The sequence below is a fragment of the Strix aluco genome, chromosome 11 (genome assembly GCF_031877795.1).
Source record: "Strix aluco isolate bStrAlu1 chromosome 11, bStrAlu1.hap1, whole genome shotgun sequence".
Lineage (NCBI taxonomy): Eukaryota > Metazoa > Chordata > Aves > Strigiformes > Strigidae > Strix > Strix aluco.
In genome coordinates this window covers 23764502-23779171 of record NC_133941.1, presented here as the reverse complement: position 1 = coordinate 23779171, position 14670 = coordinate 23764502, and the positions used below count along the sequence as shown (strand labels likewise).

Sequence of the window (14670 nt, the reverse complement as noted above, 5' to 3'; positions counted from 1 at the left end):
ACTTTTGCAGCATGGTGGTGTTAAAGAACTTCACCAGCCTGTGGGTATCTCTAGGCGGGCTTTATTAACAGCTCAGAGTTGGGGCACTCACCGAGGAGATGTTCTATGGGAGGGAGGGAGGGAACTCTGATTTGTGCCTTTGCTCAGGAAGTGGTTTTCGCGCCCGAATGCTGAAGACCCGCGTCTGTGTGGGACGCAGTGGGCGATGGCTTTGCTGGTGGAACGGGAGTGATATAGGTATATTAAGAAAGTGAAGCATAACTGTAAAATAGTTAGCTATAGTAAACTTAAATTGTACTTTAAACTAAAATTCCTTTAAGCTGTAAAAGCAAGGCATCTCTGAGCTGTAAAAGCAAGGCATTTCTGAATTGTAAAACAAGGACAAAGGACTGGGGCCTCTGACACCTGGAGATGGAGGACATCTGCATACCCGGAGATGGAGGACATCTGCAGCCCCCCCTGCAGACGAGGGGCACCTGTGATTCGCAACCCAAAGGATGACTCCCCATTCAAGGATATGCATCACACATCAAACCGAGAACCAAGGAAGATGGCACCGCTCAAGGATGCGCATCAGATCACGTTTCGATAAGATGGAGGAAAGCATGACAATGTTGGTAAGCGGATGACATCAATCTCAAGGATACACATCACGTCTCAGACAAGACGGAAGAGACTGTTAATACAGAAAATTCTAGGACTATTTACACATCATTATGAATATGTATGTTTGTATTGTAAGACCCCGTGGATATGTATGAGATACCTGCATTTAAGTCGGGGTTTCACTGGCTTAAGGTGTGCATGTTTGGTGGAGAGATCCCCCATGCACCCAGCACTGAAATAAAGAATGCCTGCTTTCTAACACTCTGACTTCGGAGTTTTAGAGAGTTCTTCTCTGACCGACTTTTACGGTATCAGGAGGAGTTACTGAAATGGCATTGTGAGACTGAAGAGCAGACCAGAAGGCAGATGGGGCTTTGTAAAAAAAACATTGGGGAGCGTGTGAATGAGGGGCTCGAGGGGGACGCAGTGAAATGGGGAGCCGGTGGGAGAATTCAAAGAGGAGATGCCGTTTTCAAAGACAGATGGGTCTAAAAAGCGGTGACTGAGCCCCGTCTGTGGCACTGGCTCTGCCGGCCCGTGGAAGGGAGGACGAGGACGGGTTTTTGTGTCTCTGAGCTATTGGTGCTGTCGCTTTCTCCCCGAGTGCTGGTGTAGGAAGGGCAGTGCTACGCGCAGGCCACGCCGCCCCGCGGGTGCCAGACAGTGTGTCTGCGCCCCCCCCAGCCCGCTTTGCAGACGCCTCTGTCAGCCCGCGGGTGGGGACCGTCACCCCCCCCCCAGCGTTACCCCCTCCCAATGCCACACGCACCCACCCCCCCCAGGGGACACGAGTGTCCTTGCAGGTCCCAGCAGTGGCACCGCAGGGGGCAGCGGCCAATGGCAGCCCCGTGACCCCCAGGGTGGCCGTGGGATGGGGGGGACACCGCGGGGACAGCGGGCACGGGGAGACAGAGACAACCCCGCAAGAAGAAACACGTGAACGGGATCATCGTGTTCTGCTGGCTCAAGTGGAAATTCATCGGAGCCTTTTATTGTTGGGGGGGGAGGGTGTGTCCGGGCCCCCCCTCAATTCTTCTTGGGCCTCGAGGCCTGAGCCAGCACGCACAGCCAATAGCAGGTGCCTGCGAGGGGACTCGGGGACCACCTGCCCCCCCCAAGGGACTCAGGCGTCCGGCGGGATACGATGGAAGTGGGTGCAGCCTGTCTGGTGGCGGGGAGGGGACGTGGGAGCTTGGGGAGCCTCGCGGAGGAACCTGGGGATGGAGAACACGTGAAGGGGGGGGGGGGGGTTTGTGTGTGTTATAAATGCCGAGGCAGAGCCGAAAATATCTTTTATAAATTTATTTGCAATAAGAACAAGTAAAAAAAATCTGACACGCCGGGGGGCACGGGGGGCTTCCCGCTCCACACCGACGAGCACCGGGTGGTGCTGCGTCACTCTCTTTCATAGTCCCATCTTCACATGCGCAGCGGGGTCCCTCAAACTTTCCCGGGCTTTCTGGTGTTGCCGGGGCTCCTGGCAGGGATTCCTCCAATCATATTTCACCTGCGCAATCCGGTGTTGCTGGGGTCTTCTGACAGGGGTCCCGCCAGCAATTTTCCACCTGCTTAGCATCTGTCACTGAGGAAAAAAACCTCCAAACCCCTTTTAACCATAAAACTAGGACCAATCTCCTTTAACTTATGTACATGGTAAACTCTTAACAAAGTCATCGTATTTTAACACGAATCACCACCATATTCTTCACAGGGTCGGCAGCCAGGCGGCAGGGGACGGCATCCAAGCGGGCCACCATGCAGTGCGTGCGGGGGAGATGGGGGTGGCAGCGGTGACAGGGATGCCCCTCAAGCCCCTCCCCCGGCCTCGTTAGGGCTAACAAAGCCCCCCCAACCTGTCCCGTTGTCCCCTGTGCCCCCGTGATCCCCAGTGTCCCCCTGCGTCAGCCCTGGATCCCCCCACATGTCCTCTCGGGTCAGCCCAGGGTCCCCCAAATGCTCTCTGGCACCTCCGGGGTTCCCAGTATCCCCCTGGGTCACCCCCAGAGTGTCCTGCTGGCTTCCCCCGGGTCACCCTGCTGTGCCCTGTGGTCTCCCTGGTCCTGCCCATTCCTCTCGGGGTCCCCACCAGTCACCCCGGGGTCCCCAATGTGTCGCGGGGCCCCCCTGGGGTCCCCCATGTGCTGCCCCGCTGGGACCCAGCGTCCCCCTGATCCCACGTGTTCCCCTTCGGGCTCCCTACTGTCCCTTGGAGTCCCCCTGGGGTCCCCAAAGTCCCTGGAGGTCCCCCTGAGTCCCTGCTGGGGTGCCCCCATCTTCCTCCAGTGCTGCTGGGTCCCCTTGGGGTCCCCAAAATCTTGCTGGGGGTCCCCCGCTCCAGCTTCATCCCCTCGGGGCCCCCCAGGTTTCTCCCGGTCTCCCCCAGTCTTCTCGCCGTGTCCCGCCGCTCCCCGCAATCCCCCCCGTGTCACCTCAGGGGAGGCACAGTCCCCCTGCCCAGCTCCGGGGGCCCCCCAAATGCGTGGGTGTCGTCCCCCCCCCGGCAGGCACTGTGCTCACCGCCCCGCGGCAATAAAGCCGCTTCGTTACTACCTGGTGTCACGCCCCGCGCCCCGCCGGGGTCTCCCAGCCCCTCTTTGCCCCGGCGCGGGAAAACGGGGCCGGGGCGGGGCAGAAGAGCGCAGGAGCGGCCAGCGCTGGCCCCGCCCCCGACGAGGCCCGGCGCCGCTCCTCTGCGAGACCTCGACCCCGCCGGGGCCCCGGCTACGGGCAGGCCACGCCACCGCCCCCGGACGCCCCGTCCAACCGCAGGAGCGGCCGCTGCGGGCCCCGCCCGGTCACCCAGGACACGCCCCGCCAGGGTCTGGCGCCCGCGTCGCCCGGGCCAGGGGCGGGCGCGGGATTCCCCGGCCGGGGCCCTTCCCCCGGGACTGGGACACCCCCCACCCCTCCCGGGACTAGGCCCTCCTCGCCCTGGGACCCCCCCGAGGCCGTTTGACGCCCGGCACTTGCCCCCCCTGCCCGCCCGCTCTGCAGATGGGGCACCCGAGGAGGTCAGGCAGCCCTTGGCTGTGCTGTCCTGCTGCTCTGGGGGGCTGTGAGCTCCTCGCCGCCCCGTGACAGTGCCCGGAAAACAGGACAGAGCTGCCCGAGGGGACGAGCTCCCCTCCCTGGGGGGCAGCTCCCCCGGCATCGCTCCGGCGGCTCTCCTCGAGCACCCCGAGAGCCATCCCCACGCAGCCTCGCCCGGCCGTGAGGTCACAGTGGGGCCGTGACATCAGAGCAGGGCTGTGAGGTCACAGAGCCCCGTGGGGGCACGCTGGCTATAAATACTGACCGCTCAGTCCCTGCCCCCACTGCAGCGACAGCAGCAGCAGTATGGTACGAGTGCAGGGAGCCATGGCCCTCACCCGCCGCCTCCTCCTCATCCTCCTCCTCCTGGTGGCCCTGCACGCCAGGGCTGCCCGGGCTGCTCCGTGGCGACCGCGGGGAGCAGGTAAGCCAGCGGCCACTGGCGCAGCCTTTCACGGGCCAGCGGGCTCTTCTCCCCGAGAAGCGTGGATGGTGGCTTTTTCCCTCCAGTGCTTCAGCGAGGGCTTTGTCTCTGTGTGCGAGAGCTCTCCCTGTACAAAAGCCCCCAGGAGCCGTACATTGGTCCATCTGCTCCTCGAGGGACGTTGCACATGGCCCGGAAGGAGTTTGTGGAGAGCTGCCGGGTGCCAGCCAAGAGCTCACCAGGCCCCTCTGCGGCTTTGACAGCCTCCACCTTTGTCTGCCCCCCACGTGGTTACGCGAGCCCCTTGCCGTGCCTGCATTTGCCTAAGGCAGAAGTGGATCCCAGCATGCAGGGGCAATGATTCTCATCTCTGCTTGCTTCTAGATGAGGCTGGGGGCAGCGGTTATCCAGCTTCTCGGCTGGATGTTGGTTTGGAGCCCTTGGGGCATCCCAGAGGTAAGTTCTCAATGTCCCTTTCCTTGAAAGAGTAAACACTGACAAGGTGGCAAGAGCTTATTCAGGTGCAATTTCCCATCAGATCCTCTCAAGGTCGACGGTTTCCCGACATCTTCAACTCTTCCTGTCCCGGAGCCTGAGAGCAGTCCCACAGGTAAGTCAGTGGGAGGAGGGAGCATGTACCTTTTCGTCGTCTTTCCGTGTGCAATGCAAGTTGCTCCTCTGTGCCTCAGCCAGGCTTTACCTCTCATCTCTTCTTTTTGGCAGTGATCTCAAAGCCCAGACGAGAAAAGACAAGAAGAGCAGACTCAGGTACTGAGATTCCCGCTGGGGTCCCCAAGTGGGAGACGTGTCCTAAAACCTGACAGTGGCTGCGGGCGGTGCCCGTGCTGGGGCAGAGATCAAAGGGGAGAGCAAGGCTCGAGTGTCTCTTGAAAAGGCCCGACTCTGTCCCCTCGGGGGGTTGGAGCTGGCCCCAGGGCAGGGAGAGTCGGGGGTGGGTGGCTCTACCCGCTGCAGGGATGGTTTTTGTCCGTGTCCCTTGAAGCAGTGACTGGCCAGGCAGCTGCGCTCCCCCGCCCGTGCTCTCCTCCTGGCTGCCGGAGTTTTGTTTAGAGGGACAACCTGTCCCAAAGGGCGGGAGGGTGCCGCAAGCTTACTGGTGGTGCACCGGAGGGACTAACGTCCTGAATTGCTCCTCCAGGTGTGGTCGGGGAGAGAACGGATTCCCTTCTCCAGAGCATCACAGGTTTTTTCCTTCGCTTGGGTGTGCAGACGGTCTGCATCCTCAGTGCACTAGCGGGTTCTGTGACATTTGCACTGGTGCTGTGCTGTACCCAGGTGCGGCAGTGGTGGAGGAGAAAAGGGTGAGTTGATTTTCACCCCTCACCCCGCTGCTTCTTGGATAGCTGCTTGTGGGCCGCGCTGGGGAAGAGAGTTCCCCTGTGCCTCCTCCAGCCGAGGGCCTCAGCCGCCTCCTCTCTCCACAGGCGCACCGCGGCAGACTCCGGACAGTGGCTCGAAACCGGCGGCCCCCCCTTGCACCTGCCACAGCCGGACCAGCCGCCCTGGTACCCCTGAGCTGGGACCAACACCCAATGCAGATGCCGGGAAGCCCAGCGCGCCCACCCTCCCCACTGTCCCCACTGCACCCCCAACCTGTCCCCGGCTGCCATGACACTGCACAACCCACCCAGCACCCCACTGTCCCCGCCATTCCCGTGCCCCGTCCACCATTCCCGAGCTGCTGTGACACTGCGCACCTGTTTTGGCGATTAGGGATACTAATTAAAGTAGTTTTCACACCAGAGTGAAAAGAGCAGGCGTATTTTACTAGACATAACTCAATAATATAACAGAATAATACGGAAAACATACAGTAAGAAAAGACAGAACAGTGCACTCAAACAAATAGGAACATACAGGGTGATGCATCAAATCATTACTACCTGAGAGAATAGTGATTAAGAAAGATCCATCACCACTTGCGTACGTTCCCATCATCCAGACCCGCAGGCGCTGGGCAGCCCCGGTTGCATCGAGGATTTGTTGAGCCTTTCCCGGCAAGTGGGAAATCCTACGCGGTGCGTCCACCCGTAGCTGAGGCACCCAAAGTCGCTGTGAGCGGGTCCAGCCTTATATACCCAAAAATCAGCAAGCCAGAATAACTGGCACCTTTGTTTTAAGCAGAAATATCTGGTTTCAATCTCACATTAGATTCCCCCAGAGCCTGGCCAGGGCTCAAGGGAGAAGCTAAGGGAGCCTCTCTGCTTATCTAACTGGATGAAGCGCAAGGTCTCACATCAGGCCACAGTGCCAGACAATGGTGCCCAAGGCCCTGTTACTTTATCCATTTGGCTCAGGGCCTGTTGTTCAGGCTTCAATACTTCCACTCTTTACATCAGAATAGGTAGGTGGTTATAACTTAGTACCCACCTATAGGTCAACTCTGGCTTGGGCCGGTTGTCCAAGCCTTAGCGCTTCAGCACCCCACCCAGCAGCCCCCGGCCCCCACCCCCGCTGATCTGGCCCTCTGACAGGGACTGAAGGTGGCCCCGCCAGGGCAGGGGTCGGTGGTTTGGTGACAGAATCCCGCCACCAACAGCTTCGGGGTTCAGCCCTTTGTCCTCAGATAAAGAGGGACAGAGCCGTCGCACAAGTGTCGCGGTGGTACCAACGGCAAACCCCCCGAGGCGCCAGCACCGGCTGAGCTCCAGGCCCGGGCGCAGCCGTGGATGCCCACGGTGTCCGTCCGTGGCGTCACCAGGCAGGAGCCAGGCATGGGGCTGGCAGAGCATTCCCCGTACTCTCCACAGTCATCCAAAAATGTTACTTAAAAGCAGATGATGCCTCAAGTTCAGAATTCTATGAATTGCTCGGGTCTCAATAGATTTCATCTCTAGACGGTTAGCAAGCTGTAGTAGTGACAGCATAGCCCTGCGGCACATCACTGAGCCCAGCCCTCTCCTCCTCCGCTCTTCTGCACGTCTGCGCGCATCGGCCACAGAAGGAGCAACTTGCACTGCACACGGAAAGACGACGAAAAGGTAGATGCTCCCTCCTCCCACTGACTTACCTGTGGGACTGCTCTCAGGTTGGGGGTGCAGTGGGGACAGTGGGGAGGGTGGGCGCACTGGGCTTCCCAGCATCTGCATTGGGTGGTGGCGTTGGTCCCAGCTCAGGGTTTTTTTCTTGCCTTGTAAGCTGCTGCTACTTTTGCAGCATGGTGGTGTTAAAGCCTGGCTGAGGCACAGAGGAGCAACTTGCACTGCACACGGAAAGACGACGAAAAGGTAGATGCTCCCTCCTCCCACTGACTTACCTGTGGGACTGCTCTCAGGCTCCGGGACAGGAACAGATGAAGATGTCGGGAAACCGTCGACAACAAGAGGACCTTAAGGACAATTGCTCGGAACAGGAGTCCCTGTGAAAAAAGAAGGTGCATCGTAAGTTCAACCATTTCTTTTCAAACGGTGGAGAAATACAAATGCCTCAGTTGTGACAAGAGCTTCAGCTGTCACTCACACCTTAGGAGGTAACGGACAATCCAGAAGCAAACAGGAAACAGGAATGCCGCCGTCACCAGTTCCAGTGCTACGCCACCGTGCGCTTCCACAGTCTCCAGGCCGAGACACTCCCTCCAGTCCCAACGCTGCCAGGTCTCTTCACGCTTTTTCCTCTTTACTCTTTGGACCACCACCTAATTTTGCATAACTCGTAAAGGCCCACGTACTGACATTTCCACCGTTCCTTCTGAACAGACCTGGGAGACCAGCCACGACTTTCATCACCCTGACCTCTTGCTTCTCACTTCGAGCCTGCCAAGGTGCTGCCCCCAGGTGCTGCTCAGGTGCTGTTCAACTGTCACCACTGTTGTGCTCCGAAGGTAACCTGAGCTTCACGTGGCTACTACCCTTACGGCTCGCCATCCCTTGCTGCTGCAGCCAAGCAGCGCTTAGCAAGGCAGCTGCGCAGAGCCACCTCCCCGTCATTTCTGATCTTCGACACTCGGTGCAAACAAGTACGGCACGAGGAAATAAATGCGCGGCAGCCAGCGGCAACCTTCCGCCTCTTCACTGCTCCTACCAGTTCGGGTCAGAACTCGGGCTTTCCACCTCACCCCTGTGCCAGAGAACTTCACTTGACGCACTTATCCTAACAAGCGCTTTATACAGCTCAATTTCCTTCTTCCGTACCTACTTTCCGCGTCCCTTGATCTGCTTTTCAAACAATCGGCGCTACCGAGAACGGCCCGCTAATCCACCACCGCCACCGTGCGCTGCAGTAAAACAGCTGCGCTGGCACTTCTTTTAAAATGCAAGACTTACCTTGGCCAAAAAGCGATAAAGCAGTTCACTTTCCAAAGAAAAATCTCTCACGTCAACAACTCTCCGGTGCCTGACTGGACATACCGTGGAAGCGGTCTCTTCTCTAAGCCAAAACCAAAGCCACTTCCCAGTTACGGGTGTAACGAGCAACGGCCACCAACGAACCAGCGTGCCTCTGGCCAAAGCACAGGCCCAAAACAACACCGACGCTCAGCAAGCGTCTCCCACTTTGGAAAGACACGTCTCGTCCACGGAATGCTTCCTCTTTGAAAAACGCTTCTGTATCCCTCCTCGCTGATCTGACAGCTGCGACTGCCTGCCCTCATGACAGCACCCTGCTCCTCCGGCAAATCCAGCCCCCCAGCAACCCTCACCACAGGCAGCACAACCTGTACGTGACTAGAGACGGGTACTTGAATTGACACACACCTCTCACCCCCTTCTGCACAGGACTCTGAAAAAGAACACTTCATAACTACGACTTCTAGTAAATGCTGCGTGTGTGCTAGCAAGAATTACGTCGGTGCCAAAGCAAACTACAGCGGTAAGGCGGCATCTCTGGGTATTCATACGCCAACCTCTGACTCAAAAGGACCAGAGTTTCCTTCCCTCGTTCATACTGAACGCTCCATTCCCCAATAATCCACTCACGAAGTTACCTGCAGAAGCCACAGAAGCATGGCTAGAGGTCAGCGCGCGAGCAGTCCCACTGAAATCAATCCTCCGAGAGGTCCAAGCTCTCACGCCTCAAGGAGTTCAAACATTCTACTGCCATTCCTACACCAGCACTCAGGAGAGAAAGCAACACCACGAATAGCTCAAAGACACAAAAAACCCTTCCTTCATTCTAGGGCCGGCAGACCCCGTGCCACAGACGGGGATCACTCACCGCTCTTTAGACCCACTGTGGACGCATACTGCCCCTTTGTCTTTGAAAACTGCATCTCCTCTTCGAATTCTCCTACCAGCTCCCCATTTCACTGCACCTCCCTCGAGCCCATCATTCACACGCTCCCACATTTTATTTATTTTTTTTTTTACAAAACCCCATCTGCCTTCTGGTCTGCTCTTCAGTCTCACAATGCCATTTCAGTAACTCCTCCCGTTCCACCAGCAAAGCCATCGTCCACTGCGTCCCACACAGACGCGGGCCTTCAGCATTCGGGCGCGAAAAGCACTTCCCGAGCTAAGGCACAAAATCACACTTCCCTCCCTCCCTCCCATAGAACATCTCGGTTTGAGCGCGCTAGCGTAGGCGGGCATCACCGTACCGACACGGACACCACAGTACAATGCAGGAAAAACACAAGACGTTATCCTTCCTGCAGGTCAAGTTTTCCGGGTAAGGACTAATCTCCAGTCTGAGCAGCTGATGCGAATCAACACGCAAGCGGCCAGAAGGGCAGTGGCGATGGGCCGGAGGGGATCCAAAGCCCCTAAGCCCGGTCACGGTGCTAACGAGAACCAGGGCTAGTGGCCGTCCTGGAAGCCCGAGCCACCGCTGGCACCAAGACTGCCCACCAACACCCGAGCGACCGCGGCCTGCACGACACACTCCCCGGCCTGGCAACGCAAGGCCACCCGCGCCGGGCCGCGCAGCCCCTTCCGGACGAGGGGACGCCAGCCCGCGGGCCCCTGCCCGCCACCGGCACGGCCGCCGAGAGGCACCCCCGCGGCGCGGGACTACAGGGCAGCGGCCCCGGCCCGCTCAGCCCCGCCGAGCGCCGCAGCGGCCGGCCCGCAGCCGGGGCCGCCATTTGGCCGCTGCGCTTGAACACACAAGCCTCCACACAAATGCCGGAGGGGGCCGACGCCATTTTCCCGCTCTCCAGCGAGGACAGAGAGTCCCGCGGGCAGGCGGTGCCGCGCGGCCCCACACCCAACGGCCGCGACAGGAACGGGATGATGGACGGGTGGCCCCTTCCGCCCGGCGCCTACTCCAGCCAGCTCCCGGTGCGGCTCCGGCTCCCGCCGCGGCAGGCAACGGGGCTCCGGCGCCGTGCGCGGGCCCCGCCATCGCCCGCCTGGCGGGCGGCGAGCTGCCGGTAGCTCGCGGGAAACCCACGGCGGGGCGCGGCCGGGACGGACACACGCCATTCCCCTCCCCGAGCCCCGTCAGTCCCGAGGACTCCCACACTGCAGACACGCTAACGAGCCGAACCACCGCCTCTCCTCCTCCCACAGACTTTGACGGGCACCCCCCAAACAGCAAAAAAGTCAACCCGCCTTACGGAGGTATACCAAGGCGGCTTCACACCGATCATAAACCTCAACAAACCGCCGTTCGTGACCAGACGATGGGGATGGGGCAACCAAAACAACCCGCCGGTACCATTTCAAGGGGATCAGAGGAAGTGGTCGCTCGTCAAGCGGGGGGACGAGACGGGACGGGACGGGACGGACGGACTCGAGCCAGGCCAGTGCCGCTGCCTGAGGGCCTTGTCTCTACACCAGCGCTCCCGCCTCCCTCTTCCCGCCACGAGGGCGCGGCTGCGCGCTGCTCTGCACCCGGCCAGGCTGCGGCCGTCACGGCAGCCGCGGTGTGCCGCCAGAGGCGCCAAAAGGAGGAGCCGGCCGCCGCCATCTTAGAAGCCCCAGCTCCTGCGCCGGGTGCCGGGGGGGCGGGGGGGCAACTCCTACCACGCACCAGAAAAGGGATTCTGATCGAGTAGTGACGCCACGCTGACCTAACGCTTCCGAGTCAGATCGCTCCCGAAGGGGAGCGGCGTAAAACCCAAGCGCAGAGGCAGAGAGAGACAAGCACAGACAAACCCCTCCAAAAATACGCAGTTCGCAACAGAGCATCGACAGCGAGCCACAGGTTTCTCTCACCCGGCTGCGAAGACAACAGGAGCAACTTTCGAGGTGGCGCTGGCTCCAGCTCTCACAGGGGCGCTGGGGCGGCTGTGCGGCCGCGAGGGGCGGACGCCGCTTTCCAGCCGGTGTCCGGAGCCTGGAGCCACGCTCCCACCGTTTGCGAGCGAGAGAGCGAGCAGCCCGCTCCACGCCGCCATTTTACCGCAGCGCCCAGCGGCGCCTCGGCAGAAATGCCCGAGGGGGCGGACACCATTTTCCCACTCTCCGGTGAGGAGAGAGAGTCCCGCGGGGGGGCGGTGCCGTGCGGCCCCACACCCAGTGGGCGCGAGAGGTGGCGGATGACAGACGGGTGACCGCCCTCCCTCCCAAACTCCCTTCGAAATGGCTTCCGACAAAAACAGACCTGGAAATCCCACAGGGCGACGCCTAAGCATAAAAATGCGCCAAACGTCATCCATGACAGAAGCTTGGAGCGAATGAAGCTGTCCTTTCCAAAGCAATGTTGCTGTAGAGACAGACAAAGCGACACACACACACTCACATGGCTGAACAAGCGGCTAGTTTTTTTTATTACTAAAAGCATGCATTTTTATATATTTCAGGTGCCAGAGTGTTACAACAGAATTGGTCAAAAAGTTGTTTTTAACATTCTCATTGGATAACCTTGATCAGTTTCCTCCCTGCTTGCTTCATCCTGCTATGTAGTCAGCAGCTCCTTGAAAGTTATTTGCTTTAAGCATAGCTTCCTTATCTCAAGGGTACACCGGAAGCTTGTCAAGGTCAAACTCTTCTTCAATCAGGTTATCGGCAGCCCAGCTGCCTTCCCCGACAAGCAATGCTGTTTCTTTAACTTATTTAAACAGTATTTAGGGAACAGCGCTTCCTCTTCCTTGGTTCTCCGAGCAGGTATCAGCATCCCCAGCTGCCGGGGGGGTTCACCAGAGCAGTTACTTACCGGCGTGGCTCCTGTTGTCACGTGTGACACGTTCCGTTCACAGCAACGCTCGGGCGTTAAACAGCCTGAACTTATCCAAGGCGTTATCTACAGCGCGACTTCAAACTTGCTGCGGTCTTTCCAGCGTAGTCACCTGCGCTAAGCGATTTAAGATGAGACCAAGCCGAGTGGTGTCGTTGACACGCCTGAGGGACGGGACGCCATCCAGGGGGATCTGGGCAAGCACGAGAAAGAAACGCTGTAAAGTGTTGGGCTCTGCGTGTTTTTTTCGGGCGACATGTAACCTACTTGCTCCTCACGCACGGAGAATGGAAGGGCTACCGGTATGTCGCGAGGCCTTTCACCGGGGGAGCTGGGAATAAAGCTGGGCTGCGGCTTTGCCAGGGTCAGCGCATCAGTGGAGTCACGTGAGAGACGGCAGCACTTGTGGGAAGTGGGATCCCCTGCGGATCAGCCGGGCGGGAGCAGAGTAGAGGCTTGACGGCGCTGAGCGGGACACGAGCGTCTCCAGGTGATGTCTGCGTGTCTTTCCCTCCAAGAATAAGGCACCTACTTGGAGAGCGGGGAACTGTTCCAACACAAGATCCCTTTGGGTGAAGATGAAAGAGTAGTGAGGTGGCAGCTTTTTCCACCAGCTCTTACGGGCCTCCAGCAAGGCCACTTACCTAGTGAGGACACTGGGCGCAAGGTCTTCTACGGGAATGTTTGTGCTCTGCACGTGTGTTACTGGGAGTACTGGGGATGGCAGAGTGCCTGTACCGCGTGTTCTTTGCAGAGAACAGCGGTTCGAATTTGCAAGCCCACAGCCCGTAATAGATCGTAGCACGTTTCTGCATCTACTTCGTGAACGTTAACAGACGTGGAAGACGTGGGAAAAGCTTTGGCACTCAAAACTCGTGTTGTACCTAGGCGAACAAAAGACAAAGAGCCAGTTAGGCCAGGGCTATGTTAGACTCGCAGTAAGGATTAAAATATGGTCTTGCTCTGTTCCTGCTAAGCCGTTTTATCTCGTGTATCCTAAGCCTCTCCTGAAAATCTGCAAATTCACAGCCTACTATGGGAATCAAGATGCAGCTCTCTGGTCTTCTGTCAAACGTCCAGGGATGGTGTTAGTCTGTTAGGATCATCCCAAAGGAGTCGCTTGTACCTTCCCGGCTGCTTCAGATTTCTTATGAACTAGGTGGAATTTGTTTAGAAATGTTGGGTTTTTTCTTGCCTTGTAAGCTGCTGCTACTTTTGCAGCATGGTGGTGTTAAAGACCTTCACCAGCCTGTGGGTATCTCTAGGCGGGCTTTATTAACAGCTCAGAGTTGGGGCACTCACCGAGGAGATGTTCTATGGGAGGGAGGGAGGGAGGGAACTCTGATTTGTGCCTTTGCTCAGGAAGTGGTTTTCGCGCCCGAATGCTGAAGGCCCGCGTCTGTGTGGGACGCAGTGGGCGATGGCTTTGCTGGTGGAACGGGAGTGATATAGGTATATTAAGAAAGTGAAGCATAACTGTAAAATAGTTAGCTATAGTAAACTTAAATTGTACTTTAAACTAAAATTCCTTTAAGCTGTAAAAGCAAGGCATCTCTGAGCTGTAAAAGCAAGGCATTTCTGAATTGTAAAACAAGGACAAAGGACTGGGGCCTCTGACACCTGGAGATGGAGGACATCTGCATACCCGGAGATGGAGGACATCTGCAGCCCCCCCTGCAGACGAGGGGCACCTGTGATTCGCAACCCAAAGGATGACTCCCCATTCAAGGATATGCATCACACATCAAACCGAGAACCAAGGAAGATGGCACCGCTCAAGGATGCGCATCAGATCACGTTTCGATAAGATGGAGGAAAGCATGACAATGTTGGTAAGCGGATGACATCAATCTCAAGGATACACATCACGTCTCAGACAAGACGGAAGACACTGTTAATACAGAAAATTCTAGGACTATTTACACATCATTATGAATATGTATGTTTGTATTGTAAGACCTCGTGGATATGTATGAGATACCTGCATTTAAGTCGGGGTTTCACTGGCTTAAGGTGTGCATGTTTGGTGGAGAGATCCCCCATGCACCCAGCGCTGAAATAAAGAATGCCTGCTTTCTAACACTCTGACTTCGGAGTTTTAGAGAGTTCTTCTCTGACCGACTTTTACGGTATCAGGAGGAGTTACTGAAATGGCATTGTGAGACTGAAGAGCAGACCAGAAGGCAGATGGGGCTTTGTAAAAAAAACATTGGGGAGCGTGTGAATGAGGGGCTCGAGGGGGACGCAGTGAAATGGGGAGCCGGTGGGAGAATTCAAAGAGGAGACGCCGTTTTCAAAGACAGATGGGTCTAAAAAGCGGTGACTGAGCCCCGTCTGTGGCACTGGCTCTGCCGGCCCGTGGAAGGGAGGACGAGGACGGGTTTTTGTGTCTCTGAGCTATTGGTGCTGTCGCTTTCTCCCCGAGTGCTGGTGTAGGAAGGGCAGTGCTACGCGCAGGCCACGCCGCCCCGCGGATGCCAGACAGTGTGTCTGCGCCCCCCCCAGCCCGCTTTGCAGACGCCTCTGTCAGCCCG

General features: G+C 57.9%; 1 protein-coding gene across 1 annotated transcript; it reads left to right on the top strand.

The window, feature by feature from the left end:
• Positions 1–4693: 4693 nt before the first annotated feature.
• LOC141928423 (uncharacterized) lies at positions 4694–6852 on the top strand. The gene is made up of 5 exons (XM_074836597.1): positions 4694–4716; positions 4784–4828; positions 5220–5382; positions 5506–5825; positions 6654–6852. The coding sequence occupies exons 1-5, from the start codon at positions 4694–4696 to the stop codon at positions 6850–6852; spliced, it is 750 nt and encodes a 249-aa protein (XP_074692698.1).
• Positions 6853–14670: the final 7818 nt, after the last annotated feature.